Source organism: Phyllobates terribilis, unplaced genomic scaffold (assembly GCF_046119375.1).
Source record: "Phyllobates terribilis strain yellow unplaced genomic scaffold, ASM4611937v1 Scaffold_1__5_contigs__length_1240528914, whole genome shotgun sequence".
Taxonomy (NCBI): domain Eukaryota; kingdom Metazoa; phylum Chordata; class Amphibia; order Anura; family Dendrobatidae; genus Phyllobates; species Phyllobates terribilis.
Genome location: NW_027362761.1, coordinates 882728121 through 882749072, shown reverse-complemented (window position 1 = coordinate 882749072; position 20952 = coordinate 882728121). Strand labels below are relative to the sequence as shown.

At 40.6% G+C, this 20952-nt stretch overlaps 1 protein-coding gene across 1 annotated transcript in view; it reads right to left on the bottom strand.

Moving 5' to 3' along the window:
* The window catches only part of PRSS12 (serine protease 12), a 356030-nt gene that overhangs the window by 302319 nt on the left and 32759 nt on the right, over nucleotides 1-20952 (bottom strand). Inside the window, exon 2 of the mRNA XM_073639827.1 lies at nucleotides 2475-2619. Within this exon, the coding sequence (XP_073495928.1) occupies nucleotides 2475-2619 (145 nt within the window). The remainder of the gene's footprint in view (nucleotides 1-2474; nucleotides 2620-20952) is intronic.

Sequence of the window (20952 nt, the reverse complement as noted above, 5' to 3'; positions counted from 1 at the left end):
ATAACATGGCTAGCAGTTGTAACCTGGAGCACCGTAAGAACTGTGAGTAAAAATTTGAAGACTGCACCCCGCTGTGTCCTTTACTCAATTACTGCGTCACCTGCCTTGCACTACACCAACAACATCTAAAATCACCTATTTAATTGCCCTGGGGCCTAGCTCTACCCGTGGAGAGCTGAACCAACTCTGCTGCGTCACCAATGGCCCCAGTGGATCTGAACAGCAGCGGCGGCCACGGACCGGGTCACACCACCGTGACTACCCCAATAGAACCGACCACGGCCCCAGTGGATCTGAACAGCAGTGGCAGCCATCTATAGCCGCATACCACGGGTGGCGTCACAAAACTTTATCCCCAAAACTTTATTCCCCTCTTTTCTTTATTTATTGACTGCCTTGGGCCACGGACCGGGTCATGCCACTGTGACTATCCCAAAAGAACCAACTGTCCCGACTACTGAGTACCCCACGGCCCCAGGGGGCGCATCAATAGATGGATAGAAAAAAGAGACAAAAAGCAGCACTAGCAAGCAGTAAGAAAAAACACGGGTGCCAAGTCTTCAAGGTATGTACCAATCCTCAATGTAGAGTAAAAAAATGAAGAAACCACTCCTCTTTAGAAAAATAAATGGTTATTTAATAGGCTATAAGGGCTTTAGGCAACGTTTCGGCTCCAAGCGTGTTTCTGTTTTTTTTATTAAATTGGTGAATGAGGTGTGTGAGAGTGTTTTTTAAATAAACTATTTTTTCTGTGTGTTTTTATTTTTGATCACTGGGTTATTAATGGGAGTGTTCGATAGAGGCCTCTCCATTACTAACCCTTGGGCTTGACCCCAGCTGACATTACACAGCTGACATCAACCCCATTAACCATTACCCCAATTGCCGTCACTTCAGGGCAATCGGGAAGAGCCGGGGTAAAGAGCCAGACTTGGCGCATCTGTAAAGCGCCAATTCTGGGGCACCTGTGAGCTTGCATTTTTAGATTGGGAGGGGTGCAATAACCATGGCCCTTCCCGGCCTTATAATATAAGCCCGCAGCTATCTGCTTTACCATGGCTGGTTATGAAAAATAGTGGTGACTGCACGTAATTTTTTTAATTATTTATTTAATAGGTTTAATAATACTAAAAACACCCTTTAGTGCCACATAAAAGGCACTAAAGGTGAAAGTTTATTATACGTATGTACGGGGCTCGTGACATTACATTTCTATATGACATCTATCTATTCTATCTATCTATATATATCTATTCTACTCTATCTATCTATTCTACATATCTATTCTATATATCTATTCTATCTATTCTATTCTGACAGTTTGGGCTGTGAATTTACGATGCTTGGCTGATGAAATGTCGGATTCCTTTTGAGATGTGTGCATAAAAATCGAATGGCACACACATATCTTGCACCCATGGACTTGCATTGACGAGTCTCGTCCGATATACGTGGCCTCTCGCAGCATGCTGCAATTTTTTTCTCATCCAGATTCCAGCTGAGAGAGAAAAATTGCAGAACAGCACCGACTCATTGAATAACATTGGTACTAGTGCAATCTGATTTTTTATAGAATTACGCTTGTCCGATTTATACGCAGATGTGAGTGAGACATAATAGTAAAAATGGACATAGATAAAAAAATTGATTTAAGGATCCAGTACACTAGTGGAAAATTGCATTTTTTTTCTTGTATGCAAAAAAATCCAAAAACCTAGATATCTGAATGAAGTCTTAAAGGGAAGCTATAATCAGAAAATAACCTATTGTTTTACACAGGTTATTGTACTACATGTATTTTTCAAAAAAATGTTTATATATTTTTTTTCCATTTTACGATCTTTATTAAACAAAACAGAATTAGTAATCTTGCAATGTTCACATTGGATACTGTGGCATTTGTAGACTCATACTTCCTGTCTTTTCAGAGTTTACAGGAGTTTTCAGCAGAGGCAGAATTACAATGACAGGTCACACCTCTATACACAGCTGATCACATAGGACCCACGATTCACAATAGCTGATGTAACAGCAGACTCTGCTCCCTCTCTCTTTACAATGACCTTAACACAGGCTTGTTACACACTTCAATACAAAAGATAGGTTGATCCCATCATTGTGGCTATGTACACGTGTTGTTTCCTGAAACAAAAGGAAGTTAAAGACTAAAAAAAACCTCAGTGGCCAATGTGAAAAATGCAAGATTTCTATTTTTTTATTTTTAATACAGATTGTGCTAAGTAGCAAAACTAAAACATTGTCAGTTTTTTTTTACAAAATACATTCAACACAAAAACATTATTTAATCAATAGGTTATTTTCTGATCACAGCTTTCCTTTAAGGTGATTATATACAACAACAATACATTCACCAAGCATTTCTGTAGTTGTAATTTTTGAATAGTTACTTAAGTCTTTAATCACATATAAACTAAACAACAATAATGAACCAAGTTCTTGTTAATGAAACTTACCCAAGTTCTAGCTGACGACATATGACTGATGCATCATTATCATCCCACTGGCTGCTGCAGATCGTTCCCCAGGCACCATTCACATAGACTTCTACTATACTTCCCTCTGACTCACTTTTCTGGCTCCCCCGCAGACGCACTGACCCTGTTAATTGTTGAAAATGCATTTAGATGATATACTAGAGCTTCACAAATGGCATCCTGCTGTGTTTAGAGATGCATTTATTCCCCAGCCATTGACACTTTGCTTAAGGGCAAATAGTTTTTGTACCACAATTACCTTAAAGGGGAAAGCTATAAATTGTAAGGTCATGAAAAGTATTTGAGAAATAATGTTAGGTGTACAGGTACCGAGATAATCGGGAGTGACTGATAATACCTGTACCCATCATCTGAGTAGCATCTTTGAGAATATATGCAAACATTAGTGATACTGTTTTTAGACTGGTAACATGAAGTCGTTTTCTGAGCTAGCGATAAAAACAAACTAAACTCAAAATTGCACAATAATTTGTGCATAATTAATAATATCCTGAATACCTGATGGAATTTTCCTGCTATATAAATATAATAGCTGTTTATCAGGGACTTGCACGTTTCGGATCAATAAGTCATCCAAAAATGCCCTCGGAAATCTGGCAAGACGTCATTTAGATATCTTTAAAATATATTAGGAAATGAATAGTGTTCTAAAACTGGCATCAAAGGACATGATATGAAAGTTTATTGAATAGCACTTCTTTTATATCAAGCTATTGTAGATAGCACAAGTACCTTTATATCAATACATCAATAAGGATTGCATTCAGGTTGCGGGTTAATGCCTCTATTTGTTGATTTTTAAAGAATATTATAATCCTAAACCATAATGTCTTAAAACCTTGAAAAGGAACAGAATGGCATTATATTACACTGCCAATGTCTACCACATTAGAATCAACTCATTGGACTTGATAGATTACATCTAAAACAATTTGTCGACTGAGCAAATTCTCTCATAAACAGAATAACATTATAAATAATATGTTTTGGAGTTGCGCCTTATTAGTGTTTTGTGCACTTAAATGAAAACATAACTTCAATGTATATTATCCCATCAAGACATCAGTCCCCTGCAGTCACCCACCTATTGCCAATGTCATAAAATAAACTACAAGCCTACAAGGTAGGCTTTCCATAAGAGGCCAGGAATCTCATGAATATAGCCCTCAGGTTGAAAATCAAGTAGCACAAACTTAAAGGGATTGTAAAGGCCTTAGGCTACAAATCTGCTGTCACTGCGTGCTGTGAAGATTCTCCGATGCCGGGAGCGGATGGTCATGTGACTGCAAGTATGCGATTTGCATGCTTTTCCAGCCACATTCCAACTAGACTGTGTCTGGCCTTGCTAAATACATTTGCCCATCTAGTCAACTTGTGACGGCATGTATGCAAATCACATACTTGTGGTCACACGCCCGCTGCTCCTGGAGCCAGCACCGTTGAATCCACACAGTGCGTAATGCACGTCTGCAGTCACGTAGAGTGACTGCAGACTTGTAGCCTAAGGCCAGACAACCCTTTTAAGCAGTATTAGTTAGAACCTGCAAGAGATGTCTTTGTGGAGTGAAGTGGAGTGCGAGGTATACCAAGCAAGATGCTAGACCAGGGTGCAGTTGATTTGATAGGTGGAAACCTTAGTCAACAGTAGTAGCAAATTGTCTCACTGCAAATAAGGAGAGTGTCTAGAAAGTTGCTGAATTGTAATGGTAGACCAGAGGTTGAAAGTAATGATGACAGGGTATGTGAGGAGCTGTGGAAAGTTGTTGCCTGTTGGAACAAGATCTGACCTCAAAATGAAACACAATTTGATTTTCTTACCTAGTGAGACCTGGTGGGTATGTCAAAGAATGGATGGTAAGGTAGCAATTAACAGTTTATTATCTGGGGCTAAAAGAACGCAGCAAGAAAGCCTGTGAGAGTCTTCTATGGTCTGCCACCTAGTAGGTAGAGTGGTGAGCTTAAAACCAGGGAACATTTTAGGATAGTAAGGTGAGATTGATTGAATTCTTGTGGGACACTAATAACTACAGAAAAAAATCAGGTTACCCAATATGCTTCTATATTGTGTGTGTATTAAAAATTGAGGATGGGGGTCTAGGTAAAAGGCTGCTTGGCTGTTAGAATAGGCTTGTGGATGTGTGGAAGACCAAAGTGTGGACATCCTGTGAGAACAGTGCCTGTAGGGCAAACATGCAATAGAAGCATTTGCAACAAAGAACCCTAAAAATTGTGGTAGCTATGAGGGAGGTGTGAGACACTACTATGTGGCACAGTGAGAGTATGGTCTCTGTGAAAGAGACCTAACAAGAGGTTTCTCACTCATATTATTAAGTCAGTTCAATGGTTCTCATTTTGGGAAAAGTGGTATTGTCATGATATTTTCTTCTTCAAATTCTTGCCACAAATATTTGCGGTCACAGTTTTCTAATATGTCATTGTTGATTAAAACTTTATTATGATTTTCCGACTGCAAATAAGGGACACTGTAGAGTAAGGCAAGTCCAATGACAACATGATGGACAGAACCCTCACCGGTGCTCTGCACTTCTCTTCGTATACTCAGGCTAGTGTGTAGCTCTTTCATGGAAACCCAATTCCCTAAGCTCCTGCTGGACTGGTTGGATTGGAACATGGTAATTATTGTTGACAATGAGGGAGGATTATTTTATTCGAGCTTTTTGAAGCCCTACCAGATCTCTGCAACACATTATATTTGACCAGGACAGACTTACAAGTGATTCATTAGACCAGGTTTCCCCAACTCCAGTCCTCAAGGCCCACCAACAGGTCATGTTTTCAGGATTTCCTTAGTATTGCACAGGTGATAATTCCATCATCAGCACAGGCAATAGTTACATCACCTGTGCAATACTAAGGAAATCCTGAAAACATGACCTGTTGGTGGGCCTTGAGGACTGGAGTTGGGGAACCCTGCATTAGACAACCTGATTTTTTTGAAGAGGTGGCATGCTATGGCAGTCCGATCTGGAAAGGTATTGATCTGTTTAGTAGTTTTAGAATGATGTTCTTTAGATATTACATAGATATCTGCTTGTAATATCAGAAACACCCATTTAGAAAATATGTCTACAGGAATTTAGCCGAATAAAATGTCTATGATAAATGACATAAGCGTTTCTTAATACTATATAGGTAGAAGACTGCTCGTTACTTAGAGGTGAGTTACTTCTATCATCACTCTTAGGTTAGAGTAACAGGCTACAGTAAATAGCTATGTGAAAGCTACATATTTTTTAGCTCTTTTCTCCCATAGGATAAAAATTAAATATTACCTGCAGCATCAATCAAGACTATTATCAATCAAGACTATTACAGTATTTCCTGTTGGTGCAACTTGAAGCTTGCACATAAAGCAAGTAACACCACACGAAAAGTATTTTACCTTAACTGGCTATATATTACTTTTATTTCATGAATTACATTGATTTCTGTTGAACTATATAAAGTATTACAATTAGTATATTACATAATGTACTGTATATCATGTTATTATATTATGGTATATTATGGTATATTATACTATATAATGTGATATGTGGTGTTACAATGTATCATATCAGATCAATTTAGGATATGGTATAAAATATTTGATAGCAAAAAAGATGAACGCTGACACTGTGTTGTACACAATGAATTCCACAAGGGAGTAAATCAGTGAATCAACAAGTTCGGGAGTCCATGCTCAGATCCCGGGGTGCTCAGCTTACATGCAGACTTGTAACCTGTAAGGTAGAGATCAAAAGAAACAGAAAGTGGCACTCACCACTGGTATTTCCATAAAAGTCAGTTTATTCGGTCATCAGATGTACTATGTTCGTTCTGTGTCTCTGTATTATATCTAGTAAACTGACTTTTAAGTGGTGAGTGCCGCTTTCTATTCCTCTTTATCTCAAAATTATAAGCTATAAAATATTTGGTAATCATTAATGTGAGTCTGTCATCTCCAAAATCTATATCAAGGTAAGCACTTAAATTATTCAAGTAATATTAAAAGCATAGCTTAGAGAACAGCATATAAATGTGCTTACATTTAAGTGTCAAATGTTTTACATAGAGTGACATTGATTTAAATCAGTGTTCCCCAACTCCGGTCCTCAAGAACCACCAACAGATCATGTTTTCAGGATTTCCTTGATGGAATTCTTACCTGTGCAGGTGATGCAATTATCACCTGGGAAATACAAAGGAAATCTTGAAAACATGATCTGTTGGTGGCTCTTGACGACCAGAGTTGGAGAACATTGATTTAAAGAGAAGGCATTATATGGTGAGATTTACAAAATTCATCAAAATATAGTGACAAGCTATATATGACTAGCTACAACCGTGATAGTAATGACAATTCAAAGTTTACAATTAACTAAATAAATTCAGACCACAGACAAGACCACGTAAATTAATCATCTCCAATTAGACCCATAAATTAATCAGTTCCCAGATCAGACCCCCAAATTAATTGACCTCAAACCAGATAAGCAATAAATCTTTTTAGACCCTAGACTAGACGTGTACTTATACCCACCAATTCTTGCTATCCAGGCCTCTTCTGCCTGGGCACCTCGAGATGGAGTGAGGAGTAGAGGAAATCCATCACTCCCACGAAATTCACCAGTTTCCTGATGTGTGAGTCTGAGCCAGAGCAGACACGCACATTATGCATTGTTACATTGGCAAATACAGTTGAAACCAATTTACATACACTATTTAAAAAGACACATATGCATGTTTTTCTCAATATCTGACATGAAATCAGAATAAACCTTTCCCGTTTTAGGTCAATTAGGATTCCTATAATTTTTAATATTTGCCAAATGCCAAAATAATGAGAGACAGAATGTTTAAGGCATTTTTATTACTTACTGCAAAGTCAAAAGTTTACATACATTTCATTAGTATTTGGAACCATTGCCCTTAAACTGAATGACTTGGGTCAAACATTTGGGATATCATTCCACAAGCTTCTCGTAATAGTTGGTTGGAATTTGGGCCCATTCCTCCTAACAAAACTGATGTAACTGATCCAGGTTTGTAGGTCCCCTTGCTCGCACTTGCCTTTTCAGCTTTGCCCATAGCTTTTCAATAGGATTGAGATCAGGGTTTTGTGACGGCCACTCCAACACATTCACTTCGTTATCCTTAAGCCACTTTGTTACCATTTTGGCAGTATGCTTTGGGTCATTGTCCATTTGGAAGACCCATTTCTGCCCAAGCTTTAACTTCCTGGTTGATGTCTTGAGATGTTGCTTCAGTATTGCCACATAATCTTCTTTTCTCATGATGCCATCTATTTTGTGAAGTGCACCAGTCCCTCCTGCAGCAAAACAACCCCACAACATGATGCTGCCACCCCCGTGTTTCAAAGTTGAGATGGTGTTTTTAGGCTTCCAAGCTTCTCCCTTTTTCTTCCAAACGTAGCGATGTTCATTATGCCCAAAAAGTTCAATTTTAGTTTCATCAGACCACAGGACATGTCTCTGGGACACAGAACCCGTCTCCTTCCTGAGTGCTATGATGGTTGGACATTCCCATCTTGTTTGTAATTATGTATAATTGTTTGTACAGATGAATGAGACACCTTCAGGTATCTTGAAATTGTACCCAAGGATGAGCAAGACTTGTGCAAGTCCACAATTCTCTTACTGATATCTTGGCTGATTTCTTTAGACTTTCCCATGATGCTACAAAAAAAAGCAGTGTGCTTCAGGTGTGCATTAAAATACATCCACAGGTGTGTCTCTCATTAACTAAGATGTTGCCAAACACATGACATCATTATATGGGGAGTCCAGAATTGTTTAAAGGCATACTAATCTTAGTGTATGTAAACCTTTGACTTTGCAGTAAGTAATAAAAATGCCTTAAAACATTCTCTCTCTCTCATTCTGCATTTGGCAAATATTAAACATTATGGTAATCCTAATTGACCTAAAACGGGAAAGGTTTATTCTGATTTCATGTTAGATATTGAGAAAAACATGCATATGTGTCTTTTTATATAGTGTATGGAAACTTCTGGTTTCAACTGTATGTTAGCCTTAGAAATGTATGTAGGAGTTAAAACAAGTTGACTTAAGCCACAGATATATTCACACACTATAGTACTTCCCTTAGTTACCATACCTATTGTTAAAGGAGCTTTCACACTAAAGTAAGTGATGGCACATTGCAGAAATAGAAAAAGGAGCAAATATATAATTTTGTTAAGAGTAATTAAACTTTTTTATTATTTAATTACCCTCCAAGAATTTTAAACTTATGACTTTTTTGTAATATAATTCATTACCTTATTTTTTTTCTTCTTATGCAAACACTCTGCTGCTGATGTGTTTCAAAGCCCAGATCAGGCTCCTGTCTCTGTCTGGCTGTCTCTATGATGAGGAACATACTTTTGCTTTGGGGCGGCCTGTGGTCAGGTCTTTTCTTCCTGATCTGGCCTACAGTAGAGCACAAGATAAGACTCTGCCTGTAGCATCGGCGTCTCTGCCCCGTTCTAGGCAGAGACGCTGTCCCTCTCACCTCCCCGCTCCTGGCGCGGCGTCCTCCAGCGCTTCTCTCCCCGCTGCTTCCGGCACGCGCTCCTTCCCCGGCAGTGTGCTTAGGGCGCGCGCGCTCCCCCGCTCTTAAAGGGACCGCGCGCGCCGTCCTAAGGAGTCCCCGGCCAATTGCCAGAGGACCTCCCATATAAAAGGCACCTCCTCCAAAATGGAGGTGCCCAAGCAATGTTGTAGCACTGTTCACTACTCTGCTTCAGCCCTCAGGTCCCGTTGCCAGTTACCTGCCAGATTCCTGCCAGTCTGCTGTCTTATTCCTGCCTGATATCCTGCTACCTGCCTGCTAGCCTGAGGTCCGACGGTCTGCCTTCCAACTCCTGTCAGTCTGTCTAAGGACCAGCTTGCCCGCTCACCTGGGAGCGCACATCTTCTACCTGCCTGCTTGCCTGAGGTCCGACGGTCTGCCTTTCAACTCCTGTCAGTCTGTCTAAGGACCAGCTTGCCCGCTCACCTGGGAGCGCTCATCTGCTGCCTGTCTGCTAGCCTACCTGGAGGCTCTGCCGTCACGTGCTGTGACCACCCGCCTGTCCTGAGACTCCTGCCCGCTCACCTGGGAGCGCTCATCTGCTACCTGTCTGTTGGTCTTCCTGGAGGCTCCGCCGTCACATGCTGTGACCACCCGTTTATCCAGAGACTCTCGCCTGCTCACCTGGGAGCTCACGTCTATCATCAGCCGCCACAGGTCGTACCAATCCTTCATCCAGAGACTGCCCCGGTCACTTGCCGTGACTGCCTGTCCGTCTACCCTGGTCGCCACCCGCTCCCTTACAAGGACCGCCCCCTTGTATAGTAGCTCAGAGGTTCCGCCTCCCATACCCGTTACACTGCCTACAGTCCTGCCTCGGAGCACGGGCATCTCATTAGCTCAAAACTGCAAACACTGATTACTCAAAAACCACAAGACAGACTTCTTCACCTTCGGTATCATATTAATCAGTGCAGCAACCCCAACATGACACTGCATGTAATTTACTTAGCAAAATCCTGTTGACAGGTTCGCTTTAAGCTTGTAAGCACTGTTTTGAAGTTGTCCAAGATTGCTGGAGCATGCTGTTCCTTCTTAACCGGTTCCCGACCGCCCACTGTACATAAACGTCGGCGCTGCCTGGGCTCTGTGCAGCGCCGACGTTTAAAAACGGTGGGTGGTCCCGCAGCGCTCAGGACCGCCAGGGTCCTGCAAGCGCTGCGGTACCGGTTCAGAGCGATAGCTCTGACATGTGGCATCATGGGGACCTGATTGGATCAGGTCCCCATGATGTTAACCTGTTCCTATCTTCTAGATGCCGCGATCCATAGCGATCGCGGCATTTAAAAGATAGTGACAGCCGGTGGTTGGCGATCGGGACCCCACATACCTTAGCAGCGAGGGGATCCCGGTGCTATGACCTCTGACATCATCGAGACCTGATTGGCTCAGGTCTCGATGATGTCAGCGTCACACCAGCCAATCAGAGAGATCACTAGGGAAGTTTGTTTTAGCAACAAACTTTCCCGGGTGATCTGCCTGATAAATACACTGTTTCTCCTCAGATGTCAGCCTTGCCACTGTAAAAGTGAAAAAAAAATCAAAAAATAAAGTAAGAGTTAGGTTAGGGTTAGTCAGTCCTGTCAGATCAGTCAGTCCTGTCAGTCAGTCAGTCCTGTCAGATCAGTCAGTCCTGTCAGTCAGACAGTCCTGTCAGATCAGTCAGTCCTGTCAGTCCTGTCAGATCAGTCAGTCCTGTCAGTCAGTCAGTCCTGTCAGATCAGTCAGTCCTGTCAGTCAGTCAGTCCTCTCAGATCAGTCAGTCCTGTCAGTCAGTCAGTCCTGTCAGATCAGTCAGTCCTGTCAGTCAGTCAGTCCTGTCAGATCAGTCAGTCCTGTCAGTCAGTCAGTCCTGTCAGATCAGTCAGTCCTGTCAGTCAGTCCTGTCAGTCCTGTCAGATCAGTCCAGTCCGGTCAGTCCAGTCCGGTCAGTCCAGTCCAGTCCCATCCGTTCAGTCCGGTCCGTTCAGTCCAGTCAAAAAATATAAAAATAAAATGGCCCGTCAGACTTATACCACAGAGGAGGTGTATGCCCTGCTATGTTCTGATAGTGATGACAGTGCAATCTCAGATGGAGATGTGGATTTTGAGGGCTTTAGTAGCGGCGACACTGAGAGCTCAGAAATGAGCAGTGATTCTGGTCCATCCTCAAGCCCAAGGACCAGTACAGCAATAGGGGCAAATAGCGCTACTGGAGAAACGTCTCCAAATCAAGGAACACTGCCCAGTACAAGCGCTGTCCCTGCTACTAATGAATTGGCACACGCCAGTGTACAAGGGGCTTTGCCACATGATCTAGCATTTCCCAGAGGGGAGGCTTTGGATTCGTCTGCTCCATTCAGCCCTGATTTCAACGCCATTCCTGGTATAAATGTGGAGGTGGAAGATTTTGGACCAATTCATTTTTTTCATTTGTTTTTTACAGACAGCTTGCTAGAGCACATTGTTGTGCAAACAAATTTATACGCATCCCAATTCATAAGCCAGAATCCCCGATCTTACTATGCTAGGGCAAATTTATGGACACCAACTAATGTCCCGGAAATAAAAAAAATTTTAGGACTTATATTAGCCATGGGGCTTGTTAAAAAACCGAGCATTCGATCCTATTGGTCCAACCACCCTGTTCAAGCCACCCCTATGTTTTCAGTCGTTCTTACTAGGACCCGTGATGAAATGCTCATGCGGTTTTGGCATTTTAACGACAATAGTCAATGCCTGCCCAGAAATGCCCCAGAACATGACAGGTTATATAAAATTAGACCCATCATTGAAAATTTGTCAGAAAAATTCTTAAGGCTCTACACCCCAACACAAAATATTTCTATAGATAAGTCCCTTGTAAAATTCAAAGGAAGACTGCACCTCAAGCAATTTATCCCATCTAAAAGGGCAAGGTTTGGAATAAAGCTCTATAAAATGTGCGAAAGTTCAACCAGATACACATCCGCTTTTCGCATATATGAGGGGAAAGATAGCCAACTAAACCCACCAGGATGCCTTACTTATCTGGGGACATCTGGAAAAATTGTCTGGGAGCTGATAAGTCCATTTTTTCAAAAAGGCTACAATCTATATGTAGACAATTATTACACCAGCATACCCCTATTTAAAAGTCTGGTTGAACACAACATCGGAGCTTGTGGGACCATTCGTAAAAACCGTCAGAGGTTTCCACAACCATTGGTCAATCAAAAGTTTCAAAAGGGGCAGTCAGGGGCTGTACACAACGGAGAGCTGCTTGCCCTAAAGTATAGGGATAAGAGGGATATTTTTGTCCTCAGCTCGATCCACACAGATGCCACAAGGGCCACTGTAGAACTAGGATCCACCACTCCGAAGCAAAAATCTGTGTCAGTCATTGACTACAACAAACACATGGGGGTGTGGACCTTGCAGACCAGATTCTACAGCCATACCAGGTATCAAGAAAGTCCTATACCTGGTATAAAAAGTTGGTTATTTATTTGTTTCAGGTGGCCACATACAATTCTTTTGTGTTGTACAAAAAAGCAGGAAATTCAGATCCTTTTCTTGATTATCAAGAAAAGGTAATTGAAAATCTTGTTTTTCAAAGTGTTAGCCCCGCTCATCCATTAGAATCTGAGGATGTGAAAAGACTCACTGAGCAACATTTTATTGCACTTATTCCAGCAAAGGAAACAAGAAGGAACCCCCAGAAAAGATGTCGTGTATGTACTAAGAGAGGAATGAGGCGTGATACCTGCTACTATTGCCCACAATGCCCATCATTGCCAGCCTTATGCGTCACTGACTGCTTTAAAATCTTCCACACAGAACCACATTTTTAAACTGTAAAAATGTATCCCAATTTTTCATTCAAACATTTGGTTCATTTAGTGAATGACACATTCGAGTAGAGCTCACTTAATTTCCAGGGGTGGAGGGGGGGGTTTCTCCAGAATCTAAACCTTCCATTGCGTGCTTGTTTCTGGAAATCATCCATTGAGTTAAAATGGTCACTAAACCCATAGATGAATTCCCAGAGGGGTGTCATTTCCAAAATGGGGTCACTTCAGGGGGGATTCTTTAGTTCTGGTACTTAGCGCCTCTGAAAAGTGGCAGAACAGCTGAATCCCCCCTGAAGTGACCCCATTTTGGAAATGACACCTCTCTGGGAATTCATCTATGGGTTTAGTGACCATTTACCTATCTACTTATTTTCCCACCACTAGATTAATTTATACAGAGGAGTAGATTGTAAAATTCAGTCACTTGTTGGGGGTTTCCTCTGTTTAGGCACCTCAGGGGCTCTCCAAATGCAACATGGCGTCCGCTATCGATTCCAGCCAAATTTCCATTCCAAAAGTCAAATGGCGCTCCTTACCTTCCGAGCCATGCCGTGCGCCCAAACAGTGGTTTTGCACCACATATTGGGTATCAGCGTGCTCAGGAGAAATTGCACAACACATTTTGGGGTCAATTTTTTCTGGCTGCCCTTGTGAAAATTAAAAATTTGAGGCTAAAGTAGCAGTTTTGTGTTAAAAATGTGTGATTTTATCTTCACACTTCAACATTATAAAATTCTGTGAAGCGCCTGGGGGTTCAAGGTGCTCACCACACATCTAGATAAGTTCCTTGAGGGGTCTAGTTTCCAAAATGGGGTCACTTGTTGGGGGTTTCCTCTGTTTAGGCACCTCAGGGGCACTCCAAATGCAACATGGCGTCCGCTATCGATTCCAGCCAAATTTCCATTCCAAAAGTCAAATGGCGCTCCTTACCTTCCGAGCCATGCCGTGCGCCCAAACAGTGGTTTTTCACCACATATGGGGTATCAGCGTGCTCAGGAGAAATTGCACACACATTTTGGGGTCCATTTTTTCTGGCTGCCCTTGTGAAAATTAAAAATTTGAGGCTAAAGTAGAAGTTTTGTGTTAAAAATTAGTTTTTTTATTTTCACACTTCAACATTATAAAATTCTGTGAAGCGCCTGGGGGTTCAAGGTGCTCACCACACATCTAGATAAGTTCCTTGAGGGGTCTAGTTTCCAAAATGGGGTCACTTGTTAGGGGTTTCCTCTGTTTAGGCACCTCAGGGGCTCTCCAAATGCAACATGGCGTCCGCTATCGATTCCAGCCAAATTTCCATTCCAAAAGTCAAATGGCGCTCCTTACCTTCCGAGCCATGCCGTGCGCCCAAACGGTAGTTTTGCACCACATATGATGTATTAGCGTGCTCAGGAGAAATTGCACAACACATTTTGGGGTCCATTTTTTCTGGCTGCCCTTGTGAAAATTAAAAATTTGAGGTTAAAGTAGCAGTTTTGTGAAAAAAAGTTAAATGTACATTGTTTTCTTCCACATTCCAAAAATTCCCGTGAAGCACCTGAAGGGTTAATAAACTTCTTGAATGTGGTTTTGAGCACCTTGAGGGGTGCAGTTTTTAGAATGGTATCACTTTTGGGTATTTTCTGTCATAAAGGCCCCTCAAAGTCACTTCAAATAAGATGTGGTCCCTAAAAAAATGTTTTTGTAAATTTTGTTGTAAAAATGAGAAATCGCTGGTCAACTTTTAACCTTTATAGCTTCCTAACAAAAAAAAATTTTGGTTCCAAAATTGTGCTTATGTGAAGTAGACATGTGGGCAATGTTATTTATTAACTATTTTGTGCGACATATGTCTCTGATTTAAGGGCATGAAAATTCAATGTTTGAAAATTGCAAAATTTTCAAAATTTTCACCAAATTTCAGATTTTTTCACAAATAAACGCAAGTGATATCGAAGAAATTTTACCACTATCATGAAGTACAGTATGTCACGAAAAAACAGTCTCAGAATCAGGGGGATCCGTTGAAGTGTTCTAGAGTAATTACCTCATAAAGTGACAGTGGTCAGAATTGAAAAAATTGGCCCGGTCACGAAGGCAAAAACAGGCTCTGGTGCGAAGTGGTTAATCTCTGCCAGCTTTAGCTAAAAACTTACACACTAGATAGCAGTGGTGGTCGATCTCCTAAGCAATGAGCTGTAAGCAAAAGAAAATTGTTGCTATGTCAACGGCTGGAAATTTTAATAAGCAGTAAATTGCAAAAGTGCTTGATTTTACAACACTATTCTACAATATGAAAGTAGGAAGATGTGAAAAACCTTTTAACGATAAATTGGTGACTATTATGACAGCAGAACTGTTTAATCAATGTTTATACATAAGTGTATTTTTTCATGCCTTTTTAAAGATATTTAGAACCTGTTTATAGTATAAGACTTTTTTATTCCTCTTTCAGGGCAGATTCAGACAAGCATATTTTCAATACGAACAAGATCTGATAAAACATTCGATCGCACCTGGACCAATGTTATGCTCTGGGGCCATGCACATGTTCAATTTTCTCCTCTGACAGGGTCTGACCGAGGAAAGAAATCGCTGCATGCCCGAGTTTTATCCGATATTGGGATCGCATGCAAGTGAATGAGTCCGTGGAAAATATCAGACTGCATTTGGATGACATCTGAGTGTGGGGTAATTACCACAGCCTGACAGAATGGACAAGATGGAGACATTTTTTTTCTCTATCCTCTCCTCTTCTAAGAGAAACGGATCACACTATGATCACACTATTTACCAGAATGTTATTTGCATAATCGGCCCGATTCTCTCGGGCCAATTTCCGTCTGCACTTGGCCTTAAAGAAACACGTCATCCTTCATACCAAAATGTTAAATTGTAAACAATTTTTCTTTTGTTTTTAAATTTTAGCGTAGGTAATAAAAAAAATGTGTAAAACATTAATACATTTAGTGTAGGCATTTACGATAAGGCCCCAAATAACAAAAATGTTTTAGCTCAAGTGCAATAATAAATATCCCCCTATATACCATGATCACATTAGCCCTCTGAGACCAACCATTTGCACTTAGGTAGTAGCTTGTACCAATTGTAGGAGTGCTTATAAATGGAAAGTCAATGTTAAGCCCTATACACACAGTAATACTTGTATGTACACTGTACTGCACTACACCATTCCCTACTGGTCCTTTTCATGGATCTATAGTTATTTTTGACAAGTTATTCTCTTTTTCTCTGGAAGCAATATGCCATGTGATGAGCTGTTTCTCACTGACCACTACAGTTGAGTGAATAATTTCAATCTAAATTGAATTTGTGTTGAATCTTTGGGAATTCGCTGCAACCAGTCAAGTCAAACAATTTGCATTTTGATTTGCGCAAATCGCTAAAAATGGCTGTTGTCATTTTACACGGTGTAAACAATTGCATCAGAGAATGCTCACATGAACTTGGACTTCCTCATAATGCCTTGCAGCTATCACATCGCATGCTATAGCACAACCAATCAGGAAGGACTATCAAAGCCAATATAATAGCAGAGGCAGGGAATGAAGCAGCCATTTTGGGGTGAATTTGGCTAGAAGCTCACAGCTTAGCATAAGAGATAGGGAGAGAAAGCCACAAAACAGTGGATTAGTGTATGTTGTACAACAGTAATAATGAAAAAGATTAGTGTAGACTGTGAAAAAAAAGAAAATAATTCTGAGATTCAATTGATATAAAGAGAGATAGGAAAGTTGGCAGCAGTGATTGATCACAACAGTGATTATATTATAGCGCAGCTGGCAGTTATACTCATCTTTACTGAGCAATAGTCCTTGCAATATTTGCAATTTGAGACATTTTTGGAAAAATTTGGTGAAGCCGATTGAATTTGAATTTCAAAAGATTTGCTCATCTCTACTTAATAACTGTGCCTCCATTAGACAAAGTCTTGACGTGACTCTGTGCACAATTGTAGGAACACAGAATCAGTGTATGGACATAAAACAGTCTATGGCCCAGATTCATTAAGACTGGCATTTCTAGTCTAATGAGGGTCATGTTGGAATAAGATACGCCAAATTCATTAAGATGTACACAACACTTAATGAGTTTAGTGCATCTTATCACTGGCGTGTGCTTTTGCCAATTGTTATTCCAGTCGCGGACTGGAGTAACATATCTGATGCAAGAAACGCTACCACTTTTGAATAATTTGATGAGTGGGCATAACCACTGCCAATCCTGCCCCAACTTCTTCCAAACTCCACCCATGTTGGTGGAGCCGCCAGAAACTGGAGTGAAAATGCCAAAACTGGCAACATTTTTGAACAACTTCACATTGGCCCCAAATTTTGCAACCTGCATGAACTCTCAGTTTTAATCCTATTTGCGGCTTACAAAATATTTTATATGCCTTGCCAAAATCCTCGTAAAAATACATAAACCATGAATCCAAATTAGAAGCCAAAATACATTATTTTGTATCCACTTTTATAAACTGTATAATACTGTATAAGCAGTTTCCTAACAACACAAACTAATCAATTAACGCCACGTAGGGATTATCTGAATTTCAATGAATCTAAAATCTTCTCTCGTCTCCAGTTTTGATAGTAAAAAATCATCTTTGGCATCTGATTGTATTTAGATATCCTGGAAATGTTCTCTCATTTACTATGATAATGTTTTTACAATTACTTTTCTGTCAAGCAAACAAAAACCATGGCTCACTCTGTTTTCTATCGCAATTATTGTGGTATGGACAAAAAAAGAAGTAACATATCACAGGAATCAATATATTACATCAGCTTTTGAATGTATTTGGCTTTTTTGTAAAGTAAGCACAATATGTAATCCTAAATATCCAACTTAATTTCATGCTAGCAAAAAAAAGGAACAGATTTTAAGACCTTGACTATGAAACTTTAAAATTTGTTTTCTTAAATAAAAATTCTTCTCAGATTAATTTTGGAAAATTCCCCAAATGATAAGATTATCTGCAAACATTTTTGTTACGAAAGAAGAGACTCTGATGAAACTCTGCAGAGAGCCGTTTCCAGTTTTTGGAGATGAAATATCAAATTCAATATCCCTTGATGTTAGTGCATCCAAGTAACAAACCGTGAAACTTCTCTGTTGGAGATAAGTTTGCAAATAATTTCAAATTCACTCTTTGAAAATTGGTTTTGTGCAGAATGCAGAAAAGATAACAACTTTATATAGTCAGTTATTAAATTTACACTAATGTGAAGGTTTATTGTGTCTATTTGTACTAACTCAGACTCGTGACAATATCCAATGAGCTCACACTCACTCCCCAAGCAATGCTTTCGAATGGAAAGGCTCACTTTTCCCCAAGACTAGTCTTTGACCTGTATGAGACAGGTTTATCTTATTTTCATTTCCTAGCATGATGTTTAAGAAAGAAATCAATATCTAACGGCAGTAAGCCAACCTCATCGCAAGAGGAGCTCAAGTGTCAGGGGGTCTGATACAAGCCAGTGAGTTTCTATGTAAGACAATACTAGCAAGATACAAAATTCTTTTATATTTAAGGGAACATGTAAAAATCATCCTGTGATAAGAAAAAAAATACAGTGGTGACCAAAAGTTTTGCATTTTTTTTTAAAAGTGTGATTACTTCTGTCTAGTTGCTGTGATGCCATTTTCCTGGTGATTTTAGTAAACCGTAAGCAAATGGTTGTCAGCTATAAGGAAGAAAATTGTGTTTGACATTGTTTTATCCCTTTATGTGTTAGTTTTCAACATTTGCTGGGCCAAATGTTTTGCATATTTTGTCATGGGTAGTCGAATTTTGCCTAATTTTTCTTTTATATGTGTGTGTTTTTAGGTTAAAACATGGCAAAGACAAAACCAATTTATCACCAGATGTCAGGAAGATTATTGTTCTGAGAGTGAAGTCGGGCAAAAGTCAATAAGAGGTAGCTAAGGAATTCAACAGCTAGAACAGCTGGAAGTGGATGACCACGGAAAACTTCCTCCAGAGTTGGTCACATTATTAAGAAAAAGTCAGTATCTGATGTCCATATAAGTGCTGTACAGATTTCACACAAAATGAATGAAGATTATGGGGTCAAAGTGAGTCGCCAAACTGTGGTGGATGCATAAGGGCAGTAGGGTTGAATGGATGAGTTCCAGTCACGAAGCCTTTCATCTCTGCAAAGAACCGGAAGGTCCAACTTGAGTTTGCCAAATAACACAGCCAATGGAAAGAGACAGAATGGTCTAAGGTGTTGTGGTTGGATGAATCAAAGTTCAATCTGCTTGGTAGTGATGGCAAGAACTATATACACCGCCCAATTGGAAAACGTAATGATGTAAGGTACCAAATACCTACAGTGAAACATGGTGGTGGTAATGTCATGGTTTGGGGCTGCTTTTCTGCATCTGCAATTGGCCCTCTGTATAGAATTGATAGAAATATGAATGCTACCATGTACAAGGATATGCTGGAGAATGTAATGCTGCCACATGGTAAAAACAAAGTAGGCAGAGGATGGAAATTCCAGCAAGACAATGATCTGAAGCACACAACCAATTTAGTTAAACATTGATTAGCAAAGAAAATTGTTCGCCTGTTGTAATGGCCAAGCCAATCACCTGATTTATACCCTATAGAGCACCTTTTAGATGAGTTAGGGCGACAAGTTTGGGCCCGTATCCATAGCAATAAATTGTTTGCAGATTTGCAAATGGAATGGAGCAAGATCCCTCAAGATGTCTTGAATACCCTAGTGTTTTCAGTGTCCTGTCGGTGTGGTGCAGTAATTAAAGCAAGAAGTTTTGCTACAAAATACTTAATTATGGCATTGTAAGCAAGGAATTACTTTCTATGTTTTGATCAATAAATAGTATATGCAAAACATTTGGCAGTCCATTTTCTTTAATTAATGACCATACCTATATTCAAAAGCATTTTGGTGAAAATTAAGGTCTTACATGATGACAACGTCATGCACTTTCAATTCATCACCAGGAAAATGGCATCACAACAACCAGACAGAAGTGATCACAAATGCAAAAATGCAAAACTTTTGGTCGCCACTGTATACCGTTCTGTTGCTCTTCACTCTATTCTCCTTATTCTCAATTACTGAGACTATATTTTCAGGCACTTTGCCACAAATACTTGGAGAAAGAGAGTATGAAGCATAGATTACGTTCTGAGTTGCCAGCTCTCTGGTTATCATTCATACAGTTAATTTCTATTATATTTTTCCAGACTGACTAGTTTTCTACTAGGAAGCTTTTACCGATTTCACTAAATATTCTACTGGAGAGCTAAATGAATATTCGGAGCTGCTAGAACAATTAGTCCAACAGTATTGTCAACCGTTGGCAGCATTTTATCTGACAAACCAGAGAATAATACTATAAATAAAAGGACACCATAATTAAAATCCATTCAGAATAAACTTAGGGAAGGAAAGCTCTGTTGGTGCTCATGACGCGCCCCCTGGGCCGTGGGGTATCCGGTGCCGGGCCGGTGGATGCTGGGGAATGTCACAGTGGAGGTGACCCGGTCCGTGACCCAGGGCGGTCAATAAAAAGAGTTATGGATAGGGGATTTATAGTGTTTTTATAGAGTTCGTGACGCCACCTGTGGTATGCGGCTAAGGGGACCCGCCGCTGCGGAGCAGGTCCTCTGAAGCTGATGTTACTGCAGCAGGGATGGTGTGGCTCTCCACAGGAAGAGCTAGCTCCAGGGCAGTGTGGAAATTGCAGGTTGTGCTGGGCGTTGTAGTGCAGGGGTTGATGGCGCAGCAAGAAACACAGAGACAATGAAGTGCAGTCCCAGGGTCTTTACTCACAGTTAATGCAGTCCAGACTACAGGCGCCAAAGTAATCTCCCTCGTCGTGCTGTGCTTATTCAGTGAGGGGTTCAGTCCACCCCCAGATAGCTCCGGAGTACTTAGTAGGACCCCCTTCTGTGTCCTCTCCCTGGCCTTTTCCCTGCACCTCACACCTAGTATCTCCAATCCGGTACCCGTGGGCCTTGGCGGGCGACGTCTGTTCCGTCCCCTAGG